Source organism: Callospermophilus lateralis, chromosome 2 (genome assembly GCF_048772815.1).
Source record: "Callospermophilus lateralis isolate mCalLat2 chromosome 2, mCalLat2.hap1, whole genome shotgun sequence".
In the NCBI taxonomy this organism is placed as follows: Eukaryota; Metazoa; Chordata; class Mammalia; order Rodentia; family Sciuridae; genus Callospermophilus; species Callospermophilus lateralis.
The window spans coordinates 96784685-96808980 of record NC_135306.1 but is presented as its reverse complement, the minus strand read 5'-3'; the positions used below and the strand labels follow the sequence as shown (position 1 = coordinate 96808980).

Sequence of the window (24296 nt, the reverse complement as noted above, 5' to 3'; positions counted from 1 at the left end):
TCTCTCTGCTTAGGCCCATCATGACTCTGGGAATTATAGTGTTGCCCAGTTTAAGAGCTGGGCATGCCCTGTGGGGGAAGGATGAAAGATTGTTTCCATTTGCATTTCTTTTCCCTAGTCCTGTTGAAGAACCACAAGGGTCTCAGTAATGATAAGCAGAGGGACCAATTCAAGTGGAATGGCATGTGATCTTACATGTTCATTCATTTGACACAAATTAAATAAGTGTCTCCTATGTATCAGGCTAGGTATTTAAGATGTAATAATGAATAAGACAGTCCCTTCCCTCAAGAGTCTTAGAGTTGTCATTAAAACATTAAGTTGTCAGAGATATAGAGATGGGCAAGATATACCAATAATGTGACTCAGGGAACAAAAGACTGTGAGTTTTAAGTAATTTTGACATTTTGCATTTTCCTCCCTAACTTTTACAGTAACCACTGCTGTAATTGAACTTGAGTATATGAGAATTTAAGAGCACATGCCACATATAAAAGTGTAAACACACAATGCACAGGCACAAGGCAGTCAGCTGTCACATACTTGTTATAACTTTAAAGGCACATTCAAGTGGAGACTGTCAGTACATGACAGGATGGGCACAACATTTTTAAGATGGGTATAGAATAAGCAACATCTAAGAAAGTTGTCAGGCAGACCACTCGTACAGTAAGTATATAGTAGGTGAAACTGCTGGGCTCGATTCTGGCCTGATCTGTAGAGGTCAAGAACCTCGCTTTGGCATGGCCCAAGGAAGAGGCATGGTACAAGTAGAGCTCCTTGTCTCCAAGGAGATACAATGCAACCTGAGCAAAGCTATCACTGTGAAAAGTTAATTTCGGCACCACTAAAACCAGCCCCAGTCAATGATTATTACTAGGCCAGGAGTTAAACCTGATATGAGAAACCTTAAGACCTAGTTTGAGTTAATTTTGTATCTATAACTTCTACAAAAGTATTCATTTTTCCAGAGTAAGCATTTTTTCTAGAGAAAAAAACTACAGTAAAGCACCAGAGTAGATGAAAAGGAAGTTAGGGAGCAAAGGAAAAAACTGTGATCTCTATTTTCTGAACAAAGGAAAGAATTGTGATTTGTGTAACTCTGAATCTTAATTTTTATACTTTTTCTCTACTTTCGAAAAAGTACAGATATAGAATGGTGAAATCTAGTCAATCTCTAACTAGCTCAGGGGTGCTTTAAGAATAAAATAAGAAAATGCAAACAGAAATAAGTTTATATAACTACCACCAGAATGCATGTCTTCCTGGGACCAGTCAGATGGACAGCAAGATATTACACAAGAATAAGTCACAGGGGTTTTCTAGTGAGGACAATTGTAGTGGCACTCCTCAGTAAGAAAGCTTGTTCAGAGGTAGGCAGTGTGCAGTAGTAGAAAGTGCATGGGTGTTGACATCAGAATGACTTATGTGGAATCTTGGGTGTGGTACTTCCTGGTTCTATGATTTCGGAAAAGTTATTTAATCTGAATATAAGTTTCCTAATTTGTAAAATGTGAAAATATAAATCTATCTCACAGAATTGCACATTAGTACATAAAGTATGTAGCTGCTTAACTGGTATAGTTAGGCTGTAATAAATTCATTTCCTTTCCTGTTATAATTATTTGTGTCCCCTTAGTGGCAGGCTTTGAGTTTCCCTTAGGAAATTGATTACAGTGTTATAAAAACCACTTTTCCATCTACTACTTACACATCTACCAAGAAAAGATGCCCTTGCAGTGGAGTTCCACCCAGAGAACATCTATGATTCTGGAATGACTTAAGACAATTATGAAAGCAAGAGAGTTCATGGTCAACAATTCCCATTTATCCATAAGGGAGGTGGACATCCCATCTAGCAGTGCAGCACTCTTCAATGCTCTGCCATATTCTTATCCTAACCTTTCCTAGCAGATAATTGTAGAGAGATATCTTTTCTAAGAAAACAATTCCATGGCCTGACCTAAGTTCCAGAACTTGCCATTTAATTTTCTCCTAAGTTCATTGCTTATTGGACTCATTATTCCTGTACATTCTTTTTTTTCCCCCTCTGTAAATTTCTTTGACTTTAAATTTTACCTTTTCTTCTTAAAAATAACAGAACCTTCTCCTTTTTACTGACTTTATGCCTGGTGTCCCCAACATATACAACACAATCTCTCTCCTCTCTCACTCACTCATTCACTCACTCACTCTTTAAGAAATTTTGATGAAGATGCCAGGAATGTGTCTGCTGCCCTTTTGACACAGGGTCTGATACCATCTTCAGGGCCATGGGGAGGGCAGAGCCCTGGACGTGGCATTCACGTACTCTACTGCTGGCCTGGCTCCTATTTTTATCATGGCATGGCTCTGGGCATCTAGGCAGGGAGCTGGTCCAACTTCTTCTCATTCCTTTACTCTACATCACACTCCAAAATAATCTCACCCCTTACCTTGGCTGGATCTTCTTGCCCCAAACCTTCTATCATCAATGGAGCACAGTACATCTCTCTTCCTTCCCTTTAACCCAGGCTAGTTCTGAGTACTTTTCCAATTCCCTAAGCCTGATTTTGATGCATATAGGAATACTGTCAAGTTTCTTCTGTTTTCGGACATGAGCAGAGTTCGCACAAGCTGGATTTGCTCCTTGGCTTAGTTTGCTACCCCCACACCCCTTCCCGTGCCAAATAAGGAGCACTCCTTGTTACATAATTGGACCTTCCCAGCACAGAAGCTGACATACGAGGTCAGTCACGCATGCGTGCAACACTTCCCTTTGACTTAACAATGCCTTTTTTGGGCATCTAACTTCTCTTGAGCTCCCCTCCCTTACTCTCTCCACACCATCAACAATCAAAAGAGATTTATAAGTCTGGCTCCGAACAGAACTCCTCCAACTTTCGCTTGGAAAGAGGGGTCATGAGGTTAAATTTACTCTGTCTTTTTTTTTTCTTCCTGCCTTGTAGGCTAAGGAGAGAATATGCTTATAATTTGGCAGAAGTCCCTGGAGTCCAAGGGAGCTATGTATATAGGTCTTTTAAGGGAGCAGGGACAGTAAAGAAAGCTGGAAGCAGAATAAACTTGTCTGCTTGGAAATAATGTGAGGTTGGAAAATGAGGCTGTTTTAAGGAGGAGATACATCTAAATCCAGGTGGCTGAATTATTCCTGATGCCCAAACTGCTGTGTGATTATGATAATTAGCAAAGTGGACGCATTCACCTGAGGTACTGACACAAGATATTACTGTTCCTTAAATCACAGAATTTAAAGGAAGAGAAACCTAGTACTCTTCAAAAGGACATGGCTTAGCTAACTGTGTTTTCAGAGAGAACAAACATGTGGCCTCCTAGATGGCAGTCATGGGACATTGGGGACACTGGGACCTCATATCAACCTCTTGTGGGGGGGTGGTCAGGGTAGGTGCAGAGGGGAGGGTGCTGTAGCTCTAGATATCAAGTTCCTGGCTTATTTGCTTACTAAAGCAAATAAAGGACTACGTAAACTACTTTTTAAAAATAAAAACTGCAAGCTGCCCAGGGAACGTAATACAGGCTGACTTTAGGAGGGAACTGTGTTCTTTTTGTTACATGTGAGATATAATTTGGATTCTATAAACTATCTGATAATCTCTTCTTGGGGAATGTTTGCTACTCGGAGTGAAAGATTTTTGGGTTGGCCTTATCCTTCAAATTATAGGGCAAAGGTTCTGATTCTGAAAATTAAAGAATCATTATAGCTAAAAATTAGAAAAAACTGGGTTGAAATTTTGTGTGTGCTATTTTGACCTGTCATCTTGATGTAAAAACACAAATTCTTTGTAAATCGTAGTTTCCCCCATGTTAGAAGTAGGATTCATAAAACCTGTTCCATATGGCTCTTAAAGAGATTAAATGATAGAATATGTTTGAAATGTTTAGCCCAATGTTTGTATGAAATAAGACTCTCAACAAAAGCTTACAGGATAGTAAATACCTTGCTGATGAGATGATCAATCTCTACACTCTGAATTTAGAAGTAAGGCCCATCTTTTCCATGTCTACCATATATCCAGGGACTTGTTGGTATGAGACAATGGCCATGAAGGGCAAATCCTTGGGCCTCTGGAGAGGGAATTGGTTCTTTCTTCAGACACCATGACTTATTACTTCCTATCTAAAGGAGGCTTCTGGAACATTGTCAAACCAGCACAAGATTCTTGAGAAGAGGATCAAAAATGTAAAGTGAATAGGGATTTACAGGGGAAGACAGAAGGTCTTGAAAGGGGAAGATTCTTGTCTATGGAAGCACAGGATGAGGAGAGTGCCAGCTAGCTATAGTTCTATTTCCTTGTAGCTAACAGAAAATGAAATGGGCTAAGGATAAAGTTTGACTAGATATAAATAAGAACTTTTAGGGCTGAAAGAGATATACCTAAACAGGTTACAAAATACAATTATTTAGAAATACCTATCATGACCATGTTTAACAGTCTATAGATACAACAAGGTTTTCAAAAGCAACCACAAATTTCTGTTCTTGTACAATATTTACCAAATACATGAACAATTTCCTGTCTTTCTAAATAGTGATGGCATTCCATAAGAAAACAGAAAAGAAAACCAGGAATGAAAAGTGAAGAGCAAATCAAGAAAAATTCAGGAGCAAGCCCTTTCTTTGATATAATTTATAGTATGAGTTGCATAAAGGTTTTGATAGTTTTCATTTACCAGCTGTGTATCTATCTAGCTAACTGGATCTAGCAGAAGTGTCAAGGGATGGGGACAGAAAGGTAAAGAACTTAGCTTGATTCCAAAGCTTTCCTATTAGAACAGATTTCAGTAGTTCTCCCCACCCAGGTCGCCAGCAGCACCAGGAAACCTGGAAAACACTATGGAACAATGTACTTCACATGTGCTTGTCGGTACTGGACAGGAGCCCAGGTGTTCTGCTTCTTAATGTAAGACTGGAAGTGCTGTGGTTGTTGCTTTAACAAATGAGATCACTGGCACAAAATCACTTTGAAAGACCTCATAAAGCCTTCATTATTTAGAAGCCCAACTCTGTGTGGCTCAGAGAGATGGGCACAAAAAGGATGGTGGTAACTGGCAGAAGAAGACTGGTATGGGGTGATGTATCTAGAAGACATAAAAAGTGAAGCTAATTTTCAGCTACTAATTGAAGGCATTAGAAACAAAATATGTTTTATTATTCTTCTTTTCTGAAGAGCAAATATTAAGAACTATAGTTTACTGGACATCTTGAGATAGCATTGTTAATTCTGTTTTCCAGATGAGGAAACCAAAGTTCAGAAAATTTTATTATAGAATAATAGCTTACTGGAGTAGATAAGAACTTGGGCTTTTGAGCAGTTTGGTTTGAATGGTGGCTCTACCACCCATTAGCTTTATGATTGTGTGTAATGCCCTGAATTTCAGCACTCAACCTCTTTAAATTTAAATTTATTAAAATATAATAAAGTAGGGATCATGCCTATTTTGTTCACTATTGACCAACTTTTGGTAATATACATTTTTTTCCCTTGTGAACAAAGAAGCAAGATCAAAATCAATCCCCAGTTGTATAAAGAGAGACAGAAGCATTTAAAGGTAAAGTGGGACAAATGCCACAAAACCGCCTGGCCAAATCTGTACCATTAAGCCAAGAAAGAATTCAGACTAGGAAACACAACTATTATTTCTTTAATCCTACACATTCCCCACTAAGGTTCTGCAACCTGGCTTAGAAGTTTCTCAGCCTATGTTTGACTACTGAAAGTCTATCCCATGTCTACTATACCCCTTGGGACTTACTTCCCTTGTATTTAACTTTCCTGCTTAGATTTCCAAGGATCCTCTCTATGTGAGATATCAGTTCTTCCATGATCTTACTGTAATTCTCAGGATCTAGTTCTCTCTCTTTTTTATCTGGACTGGCCCAAGCCATTTCATTTTCTGAGCTACTCAAACTTTTAGGCAAATTTTCCCCTACCTTTTAAATATAGATCTTAATCTTTTCTAAGTCTCTGTTGATGCACCTATACTTATTTTTCCTTTTACACACATTTATCAGGCACCTACTATGTGTTATGCATGGAAATAAGCTGGACAACATAACAATCCACAAAGCAAATATGGTCTTGCTTGCCCCTGGTGTTCAGTCAGCAGAGGTGGACAACTAAGCAATCAGCAAGTTAGAAAGGCCCAGATGCTATGAAGCGAAATGGGAAGCAGATGGCTGGGGCTTCCCTGAGGTGACAGGGAGAATGGGAAGACCCTCAGGAGGGTAGAGGGAGTAAAGGGCAATGGCCCGCCAGTGACTAGGAACAGGAAGGGTGTGGCCAGGTTTCCAGTACATAGGGACTGACTGGGGTGAGAGTGGGGTCACCACAGGAGACCAGGCAGGATCTGTGGCCCTTCTCTTGCACGAACTAACCGTAGATCTGTGGGTACGCAGCTCCTCAGAGCTCTTTCACCTATACTTTTAAACTCCTACTGAACAATTTCTTGTGTTCTGAAATTAATTCATCAAGTAAATGACTACAGGGGAAGGGGTGTTATAAAAAATCACATATTATCTATTTGTAGGATCTTTACATTTTTAAAAAATACTTGGAAGATAAGCAAAAGAAAGTCTGACAGAGAAAGAAGAGACATGGAGGCCTAATTAGCAAGAGTCATAGGGGACTGAATAAAACATTAGGAAACTATTTTTAAGTATAAAGATATTGAGAAGAGTAATGTTTTTTCTTTTATCAAATATTTAATGAATCCACTATGCCCCTGTCCTTGTGTAAGTTGCTGGGGATACAAAACTAGTTCTGGTCTAGGGCAGGGTTTCTAGTCTAGGGCAGGGTTTCTCAATCTAAGCCTACAAACATTTTGGGAAGGATATTTCATCATTGTTAGTGAGGGAAGAGCTTTATATCAACAACAATGATCTGTTTTCTCCATTTTTTTTTAAATAGTTAATCATCACAGTGACTCCAGGTCTGGGGACATAAAAGGAGAACAGATCCCAGAGAAGACAGAGTTAAACAAAAGTCTATTAAGATCACAGGCAGTGGTGCTGGGGCTGGGGCTTTCTGATAGTCTTCTGGCAATATTCATCCCTGCCCTGTAGCAGACATACTACCTTTTCTTATGGCCATAGTTTTCCTGGACTCTACACACTTACCCTTCTAAGTACAGAAGTCACCATTGTGTCCAATTTCCATGCAATTTGAGAACCTGCCATGAAGGAGAACTTAGCAACCTTACCTTTGAATTAGGGTCCCAAAGATAAGATGAAGAAATTTCTGCATGTTTTCAGTACATAGCCATTTCCACTGTTTCATTAACAGCAAGAGGATTAGATCCAGGGCTATGTCAGCTAACTCTGTTTCTGTTCCTGAGGGACAAAAAGGCATAAAAGTAACTAAGAAGAAACCCCCAATTGAGGAATGTATTTAATGCACTGGTGGCACTGGGGTCTTCTCTAGCTTCATATCCATCATCTTGGACTTTACTTTTTAATCCCTCTGCACTGAAACGAAGAGACACGTACTTCATACCTAGAAAGTTCAGTGATAGGCTCTGTATGTATTTACAATTCTTCGGTTAATGAATAAGTGTTCTTACTTTTTAAAAAGATTTTACATATATTTTATTTTACCTACCTAGCTTCTGTTTCTCCTTTATTTCCCCAGGTTGCTGAATTCATCTTGTTCCAAGTAAGTGCTCACAATTGGTGACTAACTGGAACTGGCAAAGCTTTGTCTCTTCCTTGCCTTCCACTCGCCCCCACAATTCATCATGGAAATGTTGTGGGCAGAACTGGGGAAAGATTTGGGCTTCATTCTCCTGCAAAGCCTTGTTTTGACAGCATCTCCATTACACAGAGCTGTGAAGTTGAGATTCAGGAGGCTCCAGTTTGATTCTAAGATAACATGTGGTTCTAGGAAGAGCTCCACTTCACCTCTGGTAAAGTGCCATGACATTTACTGATTTCTTCCCTGTTTTGAAGACTCCTGAAAGGGCCACAAATGAGCCTACACTCATGCTAACCTGGAGTTTCCAAACACATGTATTTTATGGAGTGAAACACCCATTTTCTAAACCTTTGTGTGGTGGGGGGATATCACTTCTGATTTGCTTTCTGGAGATTTCCTAGGAACACATAATATTCCACAGTAAATCTGAGGTTTCTGGTGCTATTGTTGTATTTAATAATTAATCATCAACAATAACTTTGTTAGTCTAGGACTAACTAGACTTGCCTAAGCTCACCTCATTTAAGGGTCCTCTAGACATGAAAAAAAAAAGGCAATATCTCACAAAAACAGAAGGGAAACCAATAAAGTAGAGGAAGAGGACTGAGAGGGAGGGAGAACGGAAGGGCATAGGGAATTTTGGGGAATGAAATCTACTAAATTATTCTGTCCATGTATGAATATATCACAATGAATCTGCTTATGTACATAATCATAATCATCATCAATATCATCATAATATAGAGATAGAATAGAGAAAATGAATCAGAGGAAAAGATGGAAAGGAAAGGTACTGGGAAGTGAGATCAATCAAATTATTATGTGCATGTATATATATTGCATTATGAATTCCACTGTTATGTATAATTATAATGTATCAATAAAAAAAGAATATAAGTGATTTGGATAGATCTGCTAGAATTGAAACCCACTTCCCTCTAAAGGCCATCTAATACATACTTTCTTTTTCTAAATTATATTTCTAGTGGGCATTTGGCTGATGAACTGCTTTCTGACTAGCTAAAAGCTAGAAAAGCTCAGGTATAAACTATCCATTTAAAAATACTATATTCAAAATTTATAGGGTTGATTTGGGCTAGATATATTGTTTCACCCATCCCTTTTATCTGAAATTTACTCAAAGATGGGCTATTCCAATTCCTGGGAAATAGAATTCTCCTCTATCCAATTACTTTTACTCTCTCATTTTTTCTATTTGCTTGAAGCTGCCACCATGTGGTAACACTCAGTCATAGCAGTAAAAAACAATAAGGTGAACAAGGTACTGCCAAGTCCTCTGGAAGAAAATGATAACGTTTTCTATCATATGAACATTTTCGAGTCTCTCAGAGCTAAAGAAGAAAAGCTCAGGTATAAACTATCCATTTAAAAATATTCAAAATTTACAGGGTTGATTTGGAGAAGAAAGGCAGATGCATTCTACAAAGGAAGAATTGTATTGTTTCACCCATCCCTTTTATCTGTAATTTTTTAGAGTTTTCTGATGCTTTTACTGTCATACTACTTCATTTACCTAACCAATGAGATACATGTGAAGGGGTGGGATTTTAAACCCCCTTTCCACATATTTAAATTGAAGTTCATAGAGCAGAGGTAAGGTGATTTGTTCATGGTAACCTGAAAGACAAAGTTAAATTGGCTTTTTTCCTTCTGAACCCAAGATTTTGTGATCTTTTGTTCTCACCAGAGGTCTTTTTCTTGGTGGAATTGAAGTACTTTTTTCTTTTAAGTTCTATTTCAGCAAATGCTAATTAATATCCAAGGCTCCAATTCTTCCTTTGTAGAATGCATCTGCCTTCTCCTGGGAAGCAAACCAGTCCTGCCTCAAAGGATATAAAGGGGAAGTGAACCTAACCTCTTCTCTTTCCCTTCTCTGGCCTAGGAAACAATGTAGTATCATTTATCATGGCAGTAAATACAGAAGGGACAGATTTAGGAAAAAAGATGAATTCTATCTTGAACATACTGTATTTCAGCTGCTCTGTGGTCTCTTCACATGGAGGTGTATAATATCCAACATTTAGGCATTATTGGCATATGTATGTGAGTAGAAACCAACAGTACAGTTGGGATTACCTAGGGACAGTGTGAGGGGAAGAACTGAGAGCCCAAACCAAGGCTACAGAGGGTTGGTGGGGAAAACAAAAAAGTGGGCCCAAAAAAGGACCACAGGGAGAGGGAAAGAAAACCAGAAAAGTGGTATCAGAGACACTGAGGGAAAATTCTAGATAAAGACAGTGGTCCCATGTACCAGAATATGTTAAAAATATTTTAAGTAAGATATTATACACATGGATCTTCTGCTGGGTTACAACTCCCTGTGTAAATAGTGCCTGACTTCACTATTTGACTTGGCTTTAGGGACTGTGTTCTACTCTACAATGGAGTTCAACATGTGGCTTGCTCAGTTAAAGACAAAAAATATTAAAGCTACAAAGTACACCTATCCTAAGTTCTTATGGCTCCCTTCTCTATAGGAGTAGAGACCTTTCCATTTACCTGCATCACTGCTGCTGAGGTCCTGGGATAGCATGCTTGTACCTGACAAGCAATCATCCACATAGTCTTTGGAGATATGTTCTGGATCTTTTACTGGGACTTCTGTTGGCTGCATTTCCAGTAACTTTGTCTGCTTTTCAATAAAGGATTCCATCCCAGACATGGATAGGATCTCTGACTCCTGAAGAAACAGTCAGTGGCATATGACATAAAGAATGCAGAAAGTACAGAAGTAAATGCAACACTATAGGTTTTCCTAAAATTTTTGTGCAGACTCTGGAGACTCTACCAAAGTACCATGAGTATAGAACCCACTGACCTTAAGGCCAGTCTATAAAAGTTTCTTTTTTTTTTTTTTTAACCCAAATTTCAAGCTTCCCTGGGATTATCACTTTTGCACACATTCTTGGTCATCTGTTCTCTGGTTTTTCTTCTCATCCTGTCATTCTTAATTCTGAACCCACTACCTTAAGAAGCCAACCTGCCAACCCACAACAATTAGAATTCAAAAGCACTCAGAGAAAATACTTTTAAATGTGAGACCCGGATGTTAGTTAAGTTCTTCGCAAGACACTTCAGTTCTTCCTGACTTGAGAGAATGTTTCGATTACCTATAACTATAGAATCAACACCCTGGGTCTTGATTCCTACAGTCCTCTGGGCTTTGGGTCTTACCACATTGCGCTCCTGGAGACAATAGAGTATCTTTTCATGTACTTCATTCACACTCAGTGCTGGAGAAATTTTGCTGGATGAGAACCTGAGTCTGGACCTAGTACAGTAATAAAAGGCAGAAACAGAATATAGTTTGTGGTCTTTATTTCATTACAAAGAGCTGGCCAGAATTGATAATACATAAAAAAAAAATTAAAAAAAAAACCCACACTTATTCTTAGGGGCTTATGATACCCAGAGTTGCCAGGAAAGATTTGGCCCTGAAATCTTCCAAATATATATTCTGGCATTTCTTCATAGATAGTGCACATACTATGCACAAATTAAAAATTTGTTGAAGGCTAAACAGACAAAAAAAGAGACTGAGGGAAAATTCTAGATACTCTTTTTGTTGTGGGTACCCTTTTTGGACAACCATTTATTCCCTTTGTATTCCAAATAAAATCAGAGAAGGGATTGCCAAGTGATAAATCTCAATGTTTTAAGAGACAGAGAACAAATAAGCACAGGCACAATGGTCATCTTATAAAATATGAGTCAGGGAAGATGGGAGGGGAGGGGAGGGGGGATAGTAGGGGATAGGAAAGGTAGCAGAATACAACAGTCACTAATATGCCATTATGTAAAAAGGTGAGTGTGTAACCGATGTGATTCTGGAAAAAGTATTTGGGGTAAAAATGGGAGTTCATAACCCAATTGAGTCAAATGTATGAAAGATGATTTATCATGAGCTTTGTAATGTTTTGAACAACCAATAAAAAAAAATAAAATAAAATATGGGTCAATTAAAAAAGGCTAACTATTGTGAGTCTGGCATTGCTGGATTTTAACATGAACACAAAGACAATGGCAGTCAGACACGCACATACATACATAACTTTCTTTTTCCCTATGGGCCCATATTCAGATGAAATTTCCAGTAAGGTTAAGTGTGGTACCCTTGCCTTCTACATGTTGGTGTGGAGTGATGCCAAGGAACAACTGGGACTCTAGTGCAGGATGCAGTAGCAGTCAATCAGTTACTAAAATAGACCCTGCAGGTTTCTATTCTACCCTTTTCTTGTTTATTGTTAGTATATGAAATTTCTGAGCCAAGATTACCAGAAATGACAGCAGAGATGAGTTATGAGCCTTAATTCTTAATAGGAAAGAAATACCTCAAATTTTCAGAAGACAGAAAAGAGAATATCCATAGTCTACAGTATTCCTTCTAGTTAAAAAAAAAAAAAAAATCCTTGGTCAGCTGAGTGCTGGGTTCCTGCTCTAGGGGAGTGCTAAGTAGCCCAGAGTCTGGCTTTGCCTAAAAATTTTTATGTGTGCCCCACCTCCTCTTCCTCCTGCTCTTTTCTAGGGCTTGAGAATGAGGTAGGCTTTGGTTGAAGATTGAGGATCAACCTGATAACTGGGGAAAGGGTCTCTGGGCCACCGAAGGTTCTTACTTGCTAGCCTTCTTGCCTTCTGTCTGGGACTTGCTTTCGTTCTCGGCCTCACTCAGCTCCTCTGTGGGGCTCTGGGGTTCAGAGCGAGGAAATGCTGTCTTCAAGGTATCCACAATAGCATTCACCACCATCTGCAGGGATCAGAGGTGCAGGGTTAGTACAACCATTTACATCCCCAGTTGGAAAATGCCAAACAGAAAAGAAGTCAGCTCATTGTGCCTTATGCAATAAGATGAGTAGAGAGCCAGGCTATCTAGCAGAGCCTCATCCATTAGGAAAGCCAAATACCCACCAATGAAAACAATCTTCCCTTTTCTCTATGACCATCAATATCCTTTTCCTTGCAGAATAAGACAAACAATGCCATGGGGAAAGAAGCCAAAACATACAGTGGGGTAAATAAAAACCTAGAAGTTCTGCAGGTTGGTGGCTTCCTTTTTATATAAAAAGGTGGTTTCTAGTTTCTAAATTGATATAGTCTTCAATAAGATGGAACAAGTGGAAGTAATATAAGTATAAGGAAAAAAAGAAGAATGAAAAAGATGATCAGAAATAAAAAATACAGTCTAGGGACATAAATAATATAAACATGCTTTGGGTAATTCACACAGACCAAAGAATTTTTTTTTTTATAGTTGAGTTAAACAATTTCTAACAGTAAAGAAAGAATGAGAATCACTGGGATCAAAATGAAGAAATCTAGAGTTGATATAATATTTTCCAGCCATAAAGAAAACCAAATAATTTCCAATGAAGAATTATATCTATTTCTCAGAATGGGAAAATGACAAACATATATTTACTAAAGAAGACATACAAAAAACCAAAATCCTGAAATTTTTATGACAAGGAAGGAAACAGTTTCTTTTCCTTGGTGTCTCTTGTTCTTTAACACTACGGGAACAGCATATGCCTTCTTCGAGACATTCTTGGATGATCCTGCACAAGGAGCACAGTACAGCTAAGACAAGGTCGAATAGACAAGAAGGCTACAGTGGAGAGTAGAGAACAAGCCAGGGAAGGAACACAGAGGACAACATGAAAATAGATAATGTAGCTCAGCAAATACAACTTGCTCTCTAAGCTCAAGAACTATAGTCTGTAGGAGGGTCCTAATCTGTCTCATCTACTTTTGCATCACTAGCAACTGGAACAGTGCCTGACTCAAAACAGGCATCTAGTAAGATGTTGAAAGAATCAATGAATGAATATATCTACATGGAACTCTGGGAGTTTTAGTTAGATGATCCCTTTGTAGTCTGTGGTTTATCCCACATAGCAGTGGATGTCCTCTGGCACCTACTACATGAAATTCTATTTTATTTTGTGCTCCCAAGCCTAGGTGAGAAGAGAGAAGCCCTTCTTCTGCCAATGAGACATTGTAAAACAAACCATCTTCTGATGAACATAAATCTCAGGCTTTTGTCCTGCAGACCATGATAACAGCTGGTAATCATAGCTTATAAGTTCTTAAGTATTCCAGATTTCCTTCTCCTACCTTCTCCATGGGAGCTGAGAGACCCTCTTGAATAAGTACAGTTCTCTGAATACTCTGTTTTCCATCAGAAAATCACAACATCAACTGAAATCCAGGTCAGTGTCCTGCCTTGGAGCTCTCTTTCCTGATGACCACACTAGGAATGACCTTTCACACAAGAAGAGAATCCCTGCAATTATCCATGAATCTTCACTTGATCCTTACATGCCTCTACTGCAGGAACAATCAACGTTTCCCCAGGAGATGTGTGTACACTTAGAGTCAGGACTACTATCACCTAATAGCTGCTCACTGTGATTTGGCAAGTTGATGTCCAACCAATATTTGGCAACATGTCTTAAAAATTCTAGTCAATGTTCTACTGACTCCTCTGTGCCACCTTGCCCTATACCCTACCTCTCTTATTTTTCAGATACTGCCTCTGTTCTGATGAATACTCCACGTCTGCAGAGAAATGAAAGCTAAGTATAGCAGCTTTGCTAGTACCTTATCTATTCTGGAGACCATGAATGGTTTCTTGACAAAGGCAATTCGAGCATCTGTGTTCAGAGCAAGAAATTCCTGCACCTCTTCACTGTTAGCGATTTCAGGAATGGCACAGAGTTGCTGCAAAATTAAGATAGAAGGATTTTAAAGAGAAATCCCAGTTCCTAGATCTCTCTGCCTTGGCTTGGGTGGGCAGGAGTCAGAATGAGGGCAAAGACAAAAAAGATGCTAACCTTGAGGAATGATTCCAGAAGGCTCTTTCGGGCTTCCACTCTGTCACTATCCATGTTGCCAAATGGAAGATCTGGAAAGAGCTTTTTAGGACCTTTCACATCTCCAAAATAAAACAAAAATACCTCCTTCATTTAACATTCATAGAGAGTTACCCTATATAAAACAGTTATTGAATATATTTTTTCTGACCTTTATTTTTTAAATTTCAGGAGTTCCAAATATGCTCCCAGGATGTAATATACAGAATCTACTCCCACTACTAATATAAAGAGACCAATTGATATAGTTAGAAGAGAGGTCTTTGAAGTCCAACTGATCAGTTTTGGGGCTCCAATCCCTAGTATAATGATGACTGCAGGAAAATTGCATAATCTTTCTGTAACTTTGTCTTTTTTCTATAAAAGGGAGATGATGGTATCTATCTCATAGGCTATTAAGAGGATTAAATTAACTAACAAGAGAACCTGACCCATGTATTCAAGCTTGACTCAGTATTAGTTATTGTTACTAAGAAAGAAAATAAACAATTATGCCCATAGTTATTAAAATATTTATTTGGACCAGAATCAGAATTTTTTAAAAAAACAAAGTAACCAGTGACTAGCTCATATTTATAGTTGAGTTTTATTACACTTTTTTATTTTCTCTGGGCCTTGGAAGTGTCAAACAGCACACAAAAGGCCTGGTTGTTAAAGGAAAGGAAGTGACATGAATTTCTGTATAATATTTTAATATTTAAAAGTGAATAATCTATTTTTCTGGAAAAGTTATAATGTCTCACTCTATCTTATGGGCACAGATAGAAATTTGAGTGCATTTAGCAGCAAAGGACTACCTCAGAAAGAATGTAATCAGAACTGTCTAGCACAAAACCCTCAAACTTTCAAAGCAAATTTGGGGAAGAACATCAATGCTGCGTTATTCTCTCCACAAACCCATAGGCTACCAATCATTCAGTTTAGGGTGGCTAGATGTGAAAAGCAAGCAGCCAGTCAGGGACTGGGCAATTCCTAACTTTTGATGAACTTTCGTAGCTCTGGTTTCTCCTCCAGGCGGGTTTGCAGGTTCAAGAATTCCCGGTATCGGCGGTTCACAGTGTGGTAGGCCAGTTGCTGCAGGGCACTGCTGTTCTCACTGTTAAAAGCTGTCTCATACTGTTGAAGGAACAGATTTATTGACAGAATCAGCCAGGTTTAGGCAATCTTCTATTCTGGATTTAATGAAAACATGTTCAATGGCTACACAGTAATAGCACAGTAGGGATTAAGGGAGGGAGATATTCCTATTCTTTTATAGGACCTAACACATCTGATTGCTGCCCTGAGTTGAAATGAATAACTCAAACTCCAAGGAAGCTGAACTGAAGAATGAGTTCCTAATATATGTGGCCCAGAATGTCAGAAATGAATTTCACTCCTCCCTCCCTCAAATATGTACTTTATCTACACAAATGGCTACATCACTATTATTCAAATCTCAAAAGGTGAGTATAAAACAGAAGGCATAACACCTATAAAAAATGCTAACTCTATCACCCCTAAATTACAAACTGGACCTTATTAAGGGAAAAACCATTTTGCTTTTATACTCATTCAGGGATGATTTCTATTAATTGGGGGTAGAACAAATAATTCCAAACAATGAACACAAATCATTTGTTTGCGTGCAATGAATTAAAAGAACATGTGTTTTAGTTTTGCTCTGGATAGATTAATCTTCCTAGTTGTTTTTTTTAGGGGTTAAGTTTTTTTTTTTTTCCCCCTAAGCATATGACATATGTATTAGAAGTCAAGTGATGACTGGAGATGTTGTTAAAGTCTGTTGCCTTTGAATACTTGGAGGGCTTGTATGTGGAATGATGACTAGTTCTTGTATGTTCCCAGAAAAGTGAGCACTGTGAACAACATGAAAGCTATGACTCAATACAGAGGAAAACTTTGTCTCTGACAGAGTAGTTAAGATACAAGGAACTGTTATGTTTGCTCTTATTAGGAATAGACTAATTAGGAGTAGGTTATTATTGTTTGGTACGTTACTATATTGTGGCAATTGATAGGAAAAACTATCCCATTGGTAGGACTTGGTGGTATTTTAAACTTTTTTATAGGTAGAGAAGCAGGGGTATTCACTATGAATTGAAGAGAGCAAATAAGTTCCTGAGACCAGTACTGAGAAATAAAGACACAGGTAGAATTCAGGGGAGGGCTCTCAGAGAAACTAGGAGTTGTAATCTTTCTGTGGAATATTCGGGACAATATTCAATACTGATGTGTTCACTTCTATCATACAAACTAAAACTGTTTTACAATCAGAAAGTAAAATAACTTTGAAATCAAGTTAAAATCATAGTTACATTATGTCCTTTTGAAAATCTAAGGCCAATCTCAAACTATACATAATTGACTATATTATTTTGTTGCTCATTTTTCACCTTACCCTTTTTTCAACGTCTACTTGAAGTAGGTAGTAACTGGTGTCAAAATTTAGCAACAACAAAAACAGTAAGTGGGAGAAAGATTATGACTTAATAATTCTCTCCATTAAATTTTCTGCTAATGAAGAGGAAAAATAATTGTTGTTTAATATCAGTGTTAGAATATATCATAAATAGAAGAAGGAAGAATCAGAAGCTGACGCCTATTTGTGAGAAAGGTGCATGTCATTGGGACATATGGAATTAGAACAAAAAGGTAGGCAAAATGTTTACACCTGTCCTTTGAGACTAGCCAGAGTTATTACATGACAGATGTCTATACTTGTAAAACTTGTCTATTTTATAAGGAGTGTTTGTGTGTATGTATAAATATATGTACTTGCATGTTTATGATTCTGTTGTCTTAACTTCAAAATGTCTTGTTAATTTTCAAAATGCTGTTATGATGCAACTGAGTTCAGCAGATTAGGGAAGGCCCTTTTCCTATTAACAGGGCTGGGATTTTGAGGATGAGAGTGTTAGCAGTATCCAGGTACATGCCTTATGGAAGTTTTTGGACTCAATGAAAAAAGCAAGGAAAAAGCAAGTAAAATACAACAGATAGGGTCTTGCCCAGGAATTCTTTTTCCAAACTTCTTCCCTGCTACATTCTTAAAAAATATCAGTATCATTTGAACTTTATTTTTGGAAGGCAGATTATTTACCTGTATTTACCTCAGAAGATAGGAATTTTTTTTATTCCTGAAGACATTTAAGCACAAACTTGAAACTATAAAGGAAGCTGCTTAGAGCAGCTGATTCCCTCCAAATAGCTTGAGGTCAAGGTGTCTTCATGTTGTCTGGAAAGTCTTATTTTTAATATATAGAACCCTGGACTTTACTTTGGATATTCTCCTTCAGAATTTGTCAGGATCTATCATAATCAGTGTATTTAAAAAGCAGCCCAAGTGATTCTGAGGTACAGCCAAGATTGGAAACTAGGGTAAAACCCTGAGTTTCTGGATTATTCGTATAGGAATAGGGTAAGAGCCTACTCTGTCTTACAAATTAGCTTCAGGCCATTCACATACAGATGTTTGTTGAATTAAACATAGCAAACTAAAAGTCATCTCCTGAGAGAACATTGCATTTGCTGACTCTGATTTCTGATTACATTCCCAGCCCGTGATGGATACCTGTAGCTTGAATTCTGTTACCTTTACAGTGTAGAGTGTATACGGGTGAAATCCAGTGCCACTGTGCTCTCGGGCAGTAATGGTACCAGTGATACGAAGGTTCTGGATGACAACTGGGCCATCTGGACTGCTCAGGGGCTCAAAGCTGAAAGTGGTTGAGCTGAGAGGACCAGGAGGAGAGGAAGAAAGTGGAACTGGTGGCAGAGTTGGATCAAGGGAGCTCATATCATTGATGAGATCCTTATTATCTAAGCACGAGGGTCGCAGGGGCTGAATCTTTTTTGGCTCCTCCAACAAAGCTGTAAGAGAGGTGTCATCTCCTTGCTCTACCTCCTTGTCTGCTGTGTCAATTTGGATCTCTGGGCAGGAGTTCAGCATGGAGACCAGCAGGCCTGTTTCTGTCCCTGACCCCTCCTCAGTCTCTGCTCCTTCATTGCCCTCGGATCCCTCACCTTCTTTTTGTTCCAGAGCCTGGGAATCCTCTAAGGCACATAGGGCATCCTGGATCCGGTCAGAGAGGAAGTTGCCTGGGGTCATGAGCATGATAGTTTCTTTGCTCAGTTCAGACAGTGGAGACTCCAGTTCTGAGTCTTCACATAAGAACAGGGGGCCTCGAATATCTGGCTGTAGGAAATGAGATGAGTTGTTTCCTACTTTTCTTTCTTCAAGTATCCCAGCCATATCTGCCTCTACAGCTTCATGGCCTTCTTCAACCTCTGGGGTGGGGCCTGGCTCACTACAGTTTAGGAGCACAGAGGCTTCTATTGGAGAAGGGGCTCTTCGTTCTGGCAGACTTTCCACCTCAACAATCAGTGGTAGAGATGTGGGCACTGAGTGCTGTTCCAAGGAACTGGGTGGGAAGAGTGATTTATCTATTTTTGCTGAATCATTTCTGGCCTTGGAAAAGATACCCACAAGTAAAAGGTGAATCCAGTCAGGATCTGACAGCTTGCTGATCAGTGGCAAGATTACATTGCAAGTAATGAGTTCAACCACCACATGGCGTCCAGTTCTAGTCTCCAAGTGGGGCTTGGGCACCAGCCCATGAAGTAACAAATTCACAATGCCACGGGTATAGGTTACCTCTGTACTAGGATTGTGCATAGCAGGATGTGGGGCAGTAACCTGGCAATAAGCCTCCCAGAGCTGGGAAGGCTGGACTGGACCACTCTGCTTCTCTGCAAAGGTCTCCTTTGCCTGAATGTAGCTCTGCAGGTGACAACCACAGAGAGTCATAACTCTCTGGGCAAGAGCACGACTGTTCACCATACCCATCCTCCTCCGAAGTTCCTGCACCAACCCTTTCATGGCCGCCTCCATCTCTTCCTCAAAGGCTGGCTCCTGGCTCACTGAACGATACCAGGATAACACAAAATCTCGAATAATCATCTGGATGGTGCTGTTGATCTCCTGCTCCAACTGCCTTTCTGCCTCAGGGCATGGAGGGCAGGTGGCCACTGGGATGAACCGTTCCAGGTGTAGTCGACCTGAAAGCCCCAAAATGGAGCTGGAGCCTAGCCATCCTCCCAGCACCACTAGCAACACTGAGAGAAGGCACAGAAGCCACACGTTAACCAGAAGGTGGATAACTAGAAGCCAGGCAAGTAAGATCCCCACAATCATCAGCTTCCGGCTACCCCACAGATTACTTAAATTACATAAAGACGGGGCAGAGGTCTCCTGGATAGGGGACACTGTGTCGGGCTCCATGGCTGAACGGCTCAGGTAGCTTCCCCTAGATGACAGCCCTCTATTTTACTTAAGAATCAGGAAAGGAGGCAGGTACTGTGTTCCAGATACAAGAAAACTGGGGTTCACTACAGAGAACCGGCAGGGGCTTCGGGCCCTTGAAGTCCTACAGGCGCTGCAAAGCGACAGCTGCAGCTCTGCTTCTCCCCCTCACTACTGTCAACAGAACACTCCAACTAGCCGCTTCCGGCGGAGATGCAGTTTCCGAGGAAAGCTCTGCGGCCTTCATAGTGCCCCAGGCGGAGCGCCTCTCTGCAGCCTCAGAGAGGGCGGTGCAGGGCCGGCTGGGTCCCACACACACTTACAAACGCCCGTGCAGCGGCCGGCCGGGGCGGGTCACACGTCGCCAGGGGCCCCGCGTCCAGTCTGAGACCCCGCCTGGAGTGGACTCATTGGGGTTCCCGCCGACAGCCTCAGCCCGCAGCCACCGCAGGCTAGGGCGGCGAGGGCGACTGTGTTCCGCAGCGCCGACTGTGCCAGGGCTGCCAGCCGGCCAGCAGCCGGCGACAACTTCCGGGTCGTGGCGGGCAGGAGCGAGGCATGCTGGGAGAGTGGCTGCAAGTGCCGGGAGAAGCGGCTCTGCAAGGTGCCCCCTGGTGGTAAGAAGCCGTTGTGACGGTCGGTCTCCACCCCTGAGAGCGTGCAAAACTTGTGCTCTCCAAGAGAGGACAAAAATTCCATTTGTCACTAAACCTCTGTGGCCATGAGGCAGTGACTCGCACGCTCAGATTTCTAGCGTCTTTAAGGCGAGTTGCAGCTCCAGTTTTTTCAATCTTGTTTGCAAACACCCCTTATACTTATGCACATTCTTGATCCCGCTTATTTTAAATCTTGCTTATTTTAATCCCATGGGGTCATATTTCATGGGCCTCTTGGATTAAAAAAGTTCACCCCCTTCCTTCCGAACCACTCCCATTCCCACTGCATCCCTAATTCACAGCCTACCTCACTTGTTCTCAATAATTGAAAAATACAACTCATAAAATATGATACAGGGACAAATTTATTCTTTTAATTCTATATACTGCATTATGAAATCAAATTTGTGATTTGGGGTTATTTGCTGATGTCACTGCTCAAACAGTTATATATTTTGAGCATTTGCTATGTTTAGGTGCTATGATAGGTGGTTTAGGGAAATACAAATGATCCTTGTCCTCAAGACCCTTGTGGCTAATTGAGTAAATGACTACTTTGAACATAAATAGATATTTAATTATACACACCAGTATGTGATATGGTAACTTGCAAAATATTACAGGTATTCAGAGGAAGGAAAGATCATGGTGGGTTACAAAGGTCAAGGAGAATTTAACAGAGAAAGTACTTTGATGCTGAATCACCAGGGATGAGGATTTCTTTCTATCCACCTCCATCTCCTTCTTCCTCTCACCTCCCAAATACATAGGAGAAAAAGGCAGAGAGAGAGATATACTTTTAATTAATTCTCTAATATAGTTGGTTTGGAATATGCTCTATTTTTTGTTTTAATACCCTTAGATGTCTACATAAATAGAATTATCTATAGGAAGATAAATATTTGATAATCTAGACATTTTCATGTTCATTTGGTGTGAAGCCAATTTCCTTCCACACCTTGGCCCTTTGGAATGCTGTCTGTAATATGGCTATCCTTTTTATTTTGGCATAGAGTATACATCATTTGCATAAAACTGGTATGGTTGCCCATCTCCAGCATTCTCTATGTTGTTAGCAGCCTTTTGTCATTATAGAATTTACTTTCTAGATGTAAAGGAAAATCTTCTGGCCAATTCCAATAAAAACTGTGCCAACAATAAGTATATTTCAGCTTGTTCTCTCATTTCCATTTCTAGTGTTGGTGCAAAATTTCTTTTTAATACAACCATCATTTATATGAGAGGCATGGTTTATAACTAACCACTTCTAACGCAAATGGCGCAACTTTGGATGGAGGTCTCCATTAAGCTGATTGGGAATCTCCCTTAAATCCCAGAATGTCGGTCCACATTCCACAGTATACTCCACTTCAGTGCCACTCTCCTTCCTGTGGAAAAGGAATGAGAAGTGAACACTGACTCTCTTTCCCCTTCCAGACCATTCCATTGTTCTCAGGAACAATTAGATGATGTCAGTGATGACCTGGAGAAATATCCCTGCCACCTAGTTGAGGATTAAAATTTAAAAAGTGTATGATGGAGGGCTTAATGATGCTGCTCCTGTAAAAATTGCATGGTGGCTCAGAGAGAAAGTTTACTCTGCCTCATGATCTGGAATGTTCAGGGCAATAAGGAACTGACCTTGTAAATGGGCACTATGCCACCTGACCAGATGGTCTGGGGCACTGAAGTATCCAAGAGTGTCTTCCTGATTCTGAAGCGAATTTGATGGACATGCCAATGCACTTGTCATTTGGACAGGTCTGAGTTTCTGCCCAGGGGTCTGGGACAGTTCTGTGTCTCCAAACAGATTAATCACTGGGTGGAGGTGAGTCAGGACTGATGTTCAGTGGTGTGTGTGTGTGTGTGTGTGTGTGTGTGTGTGAGTGTGTGTGTGTGGGGGGGGTGGCCTGTCTGTCTGGCCACATTGCTCAGTTTCTTGCAGAGTCCTTCCTTCTCTTCTTACCATTTCTCAAAACATTAACAGCATAATGCCAGATTGGTGGGAATAATAAGATAAATAAGACACAGTTATTCATCTCAAGGGACTCTCAGGCTAGTTAAAAGAGAGACAAATAGAAAAATGTAATTAAGCATGATCTCATGTTTTATGTGGTGTGCTACTATAGTTGCCAATAGAAGAATGTACAATAAGGTAGGAACTCAAAGGAGGGATGGTAAACCAGGGAATTGAATGGTTCACAGAAAGTTTACCCATAAGTTGAGAAATGCAAGATAAGTAAGTGTATTTTAGGAAAATGTAGGGTAGAGAGTGCAGAGGCAAAGGGAGGGTACAGCATACATGTGAGAACAGTCAGGGACAATGAGAGAAAATGGCAGTATGACAAGAGGCCAAGCTGGAATCAGTCCATGCCACACATTAATTTTCTCTTGAAAATAGAAGACAGAGTAACCTAATGAAGAGAGTTTCAGTGATGGATCAGATGAGTGGAGAAAAGGTGATGGTGCAGAATTATTTGCTAATAAAGGTTATGTGACGGAAAAAGAAGGATTGAGGGCAGGCTGAGATTAGAGGTCATGCTTTTATAGTGGTGCAATATACATTGTTGAGTTGTTTTTTCCTGAGATATTTAGTGTCCTCAATATAGGAAAGATACAAGCAGGAGACTGGTAAATTACCATGTTGTGAGTATCAATGTAGATGAAAAGAAGTAAGTGCTTAGAATGTTGACATCCCCAAAGGAAAGGTGCTAAAATTGAAAATCATAGTGTCTAGGTGTCATAAAAAGGAAATAAAACCAGGAGAAAGATGACAAATTGTGAAAAAAGGGTTTAGTGATCTGGAAGTGGAGTGAACAAGACAGAAGAAGAAAGGTTATGGTTGGAGATTAGGCTGTTGGCTCCTATGTTAGCTTCATCTGGCTGCTCTACCAAATTGCCACCAACTAGTGACTTACAGCAATCTAAATTTATTCTCTTACAGTTCTGGAAATCTGGAATGAGTTGTCAGAGACATGCCTCTTCTGAAGGGAAATTCTGTTTTCTTGTTCTTTCCAGCTTCTGGAGGCTACCTTTGGCTCATGTCCCCACATTACACTGACCTCTGTTGTCACATCTCTTTCTCTGACCCTGATGCTCCTGTCTCTGACCTAAAAGTTCCTTTATGATTATACTGGGTTCTCCTTTACAATCCAGTATAATCTTCACATCTCAATACCTTTAACTTAATCAAATCTACAGTTTTAGCCAAGTAAAATTACATAGTCACAGGGGCCGAGGATTAGGTGCAGGCAGACAGCACTTGGGAGGGAGCACTACAGAGCTTAGGTAGTTAGATGTTTTTGATGATTAAGTCTGGTTGTGGCCAAATAACCTCCTGACGTAGGTTCCAGATAATGTGTTAGGCTTGAGCAAGGAATGTTGAGTCTGCATGTTTGAGAAGGATGGTCTTCCTGAGCCTGGAAGTCATGCTAGGGAGGATGGTGATCTTGGGACAAAGGTTCTCAACGAATGAGAACTACCAGGAGGTTGAAAGATGATGAAGTAAGCATAAAAGATCCTGGCAATACCAACACAGTAGGAGGAAGTTTTCTATGAGTCCGAAAATGAATGATCTGAAGGAAACCCTAGGATGTTGCCAAGAGCGCTTCCATGTCTTGCCTTAGACCCAGTGATGGGGAATAAACGGCCGCCAGAGGGCAGAAGAGAGCACAGCAGCTTAAGGGGACATTTGCCTGGGGCTTGTTCCTCTGCTCCTGAATTCTTACTTTCATCTAGT

At 40.1% G+C, this 24296-nt stretch overlaps 1 protein-coding gene across 4 annotated transcripts in view; it reads right to left on the bottom strand.

Moving 5' to 3' along the window:
* The window catches only part of Snx19 (sorting nexin 19), a 37435-nt gene extending 17020 nt beyond the window's left edge, over window positions 1-20415 (bottom strand). Inside the window, exons 1-9 of one of the 4 annotated variants that reach the window (XR_013090373.2) lie at window positions 18192-20307; window positions 15577-15715; window positions 14561-14661; window positions 14328-14447; window positions 12344-12474; window positions 10905-11001; window positions 10230-10410; window positions 7219-7348; window positions 4867-5097 (exon numbers count right to left, since the gene is read on the bottom strand). Coding sequence is in view for 3 of the 4 variants with exons in the window: in XM_076846158.2 (XP_076702273.2) it covers window positions 7219-7348; window positions 10230-10410; window positions 10905-11001; window positions 12344-12474; window positions 14328-14447; window positions 14561-14661; window positions 15577-15715; window positions 18192-19880 (2588 nt within the window). In the remaining variant the exon portion in view is untranslated. Of the gene's footprint in view, window positions 1-4866; window positions 5098-7218; window positions 7349-10229; window positions 10411-10904; window positions 11002-12343; window positions 12475-14327; window positions 14448-14560; window positions 14662-15576; window positions 15716-18191 lie in introns of all 4 variants that reach the window. The other 3 variants (XM_076846160.2, XM_076846158.2, XM_076846159.2) reach the window with 3 other exon arrangements.
* Between the last annotated feature and the right edge of the window lie 3881 nt (window positions 20416-24296).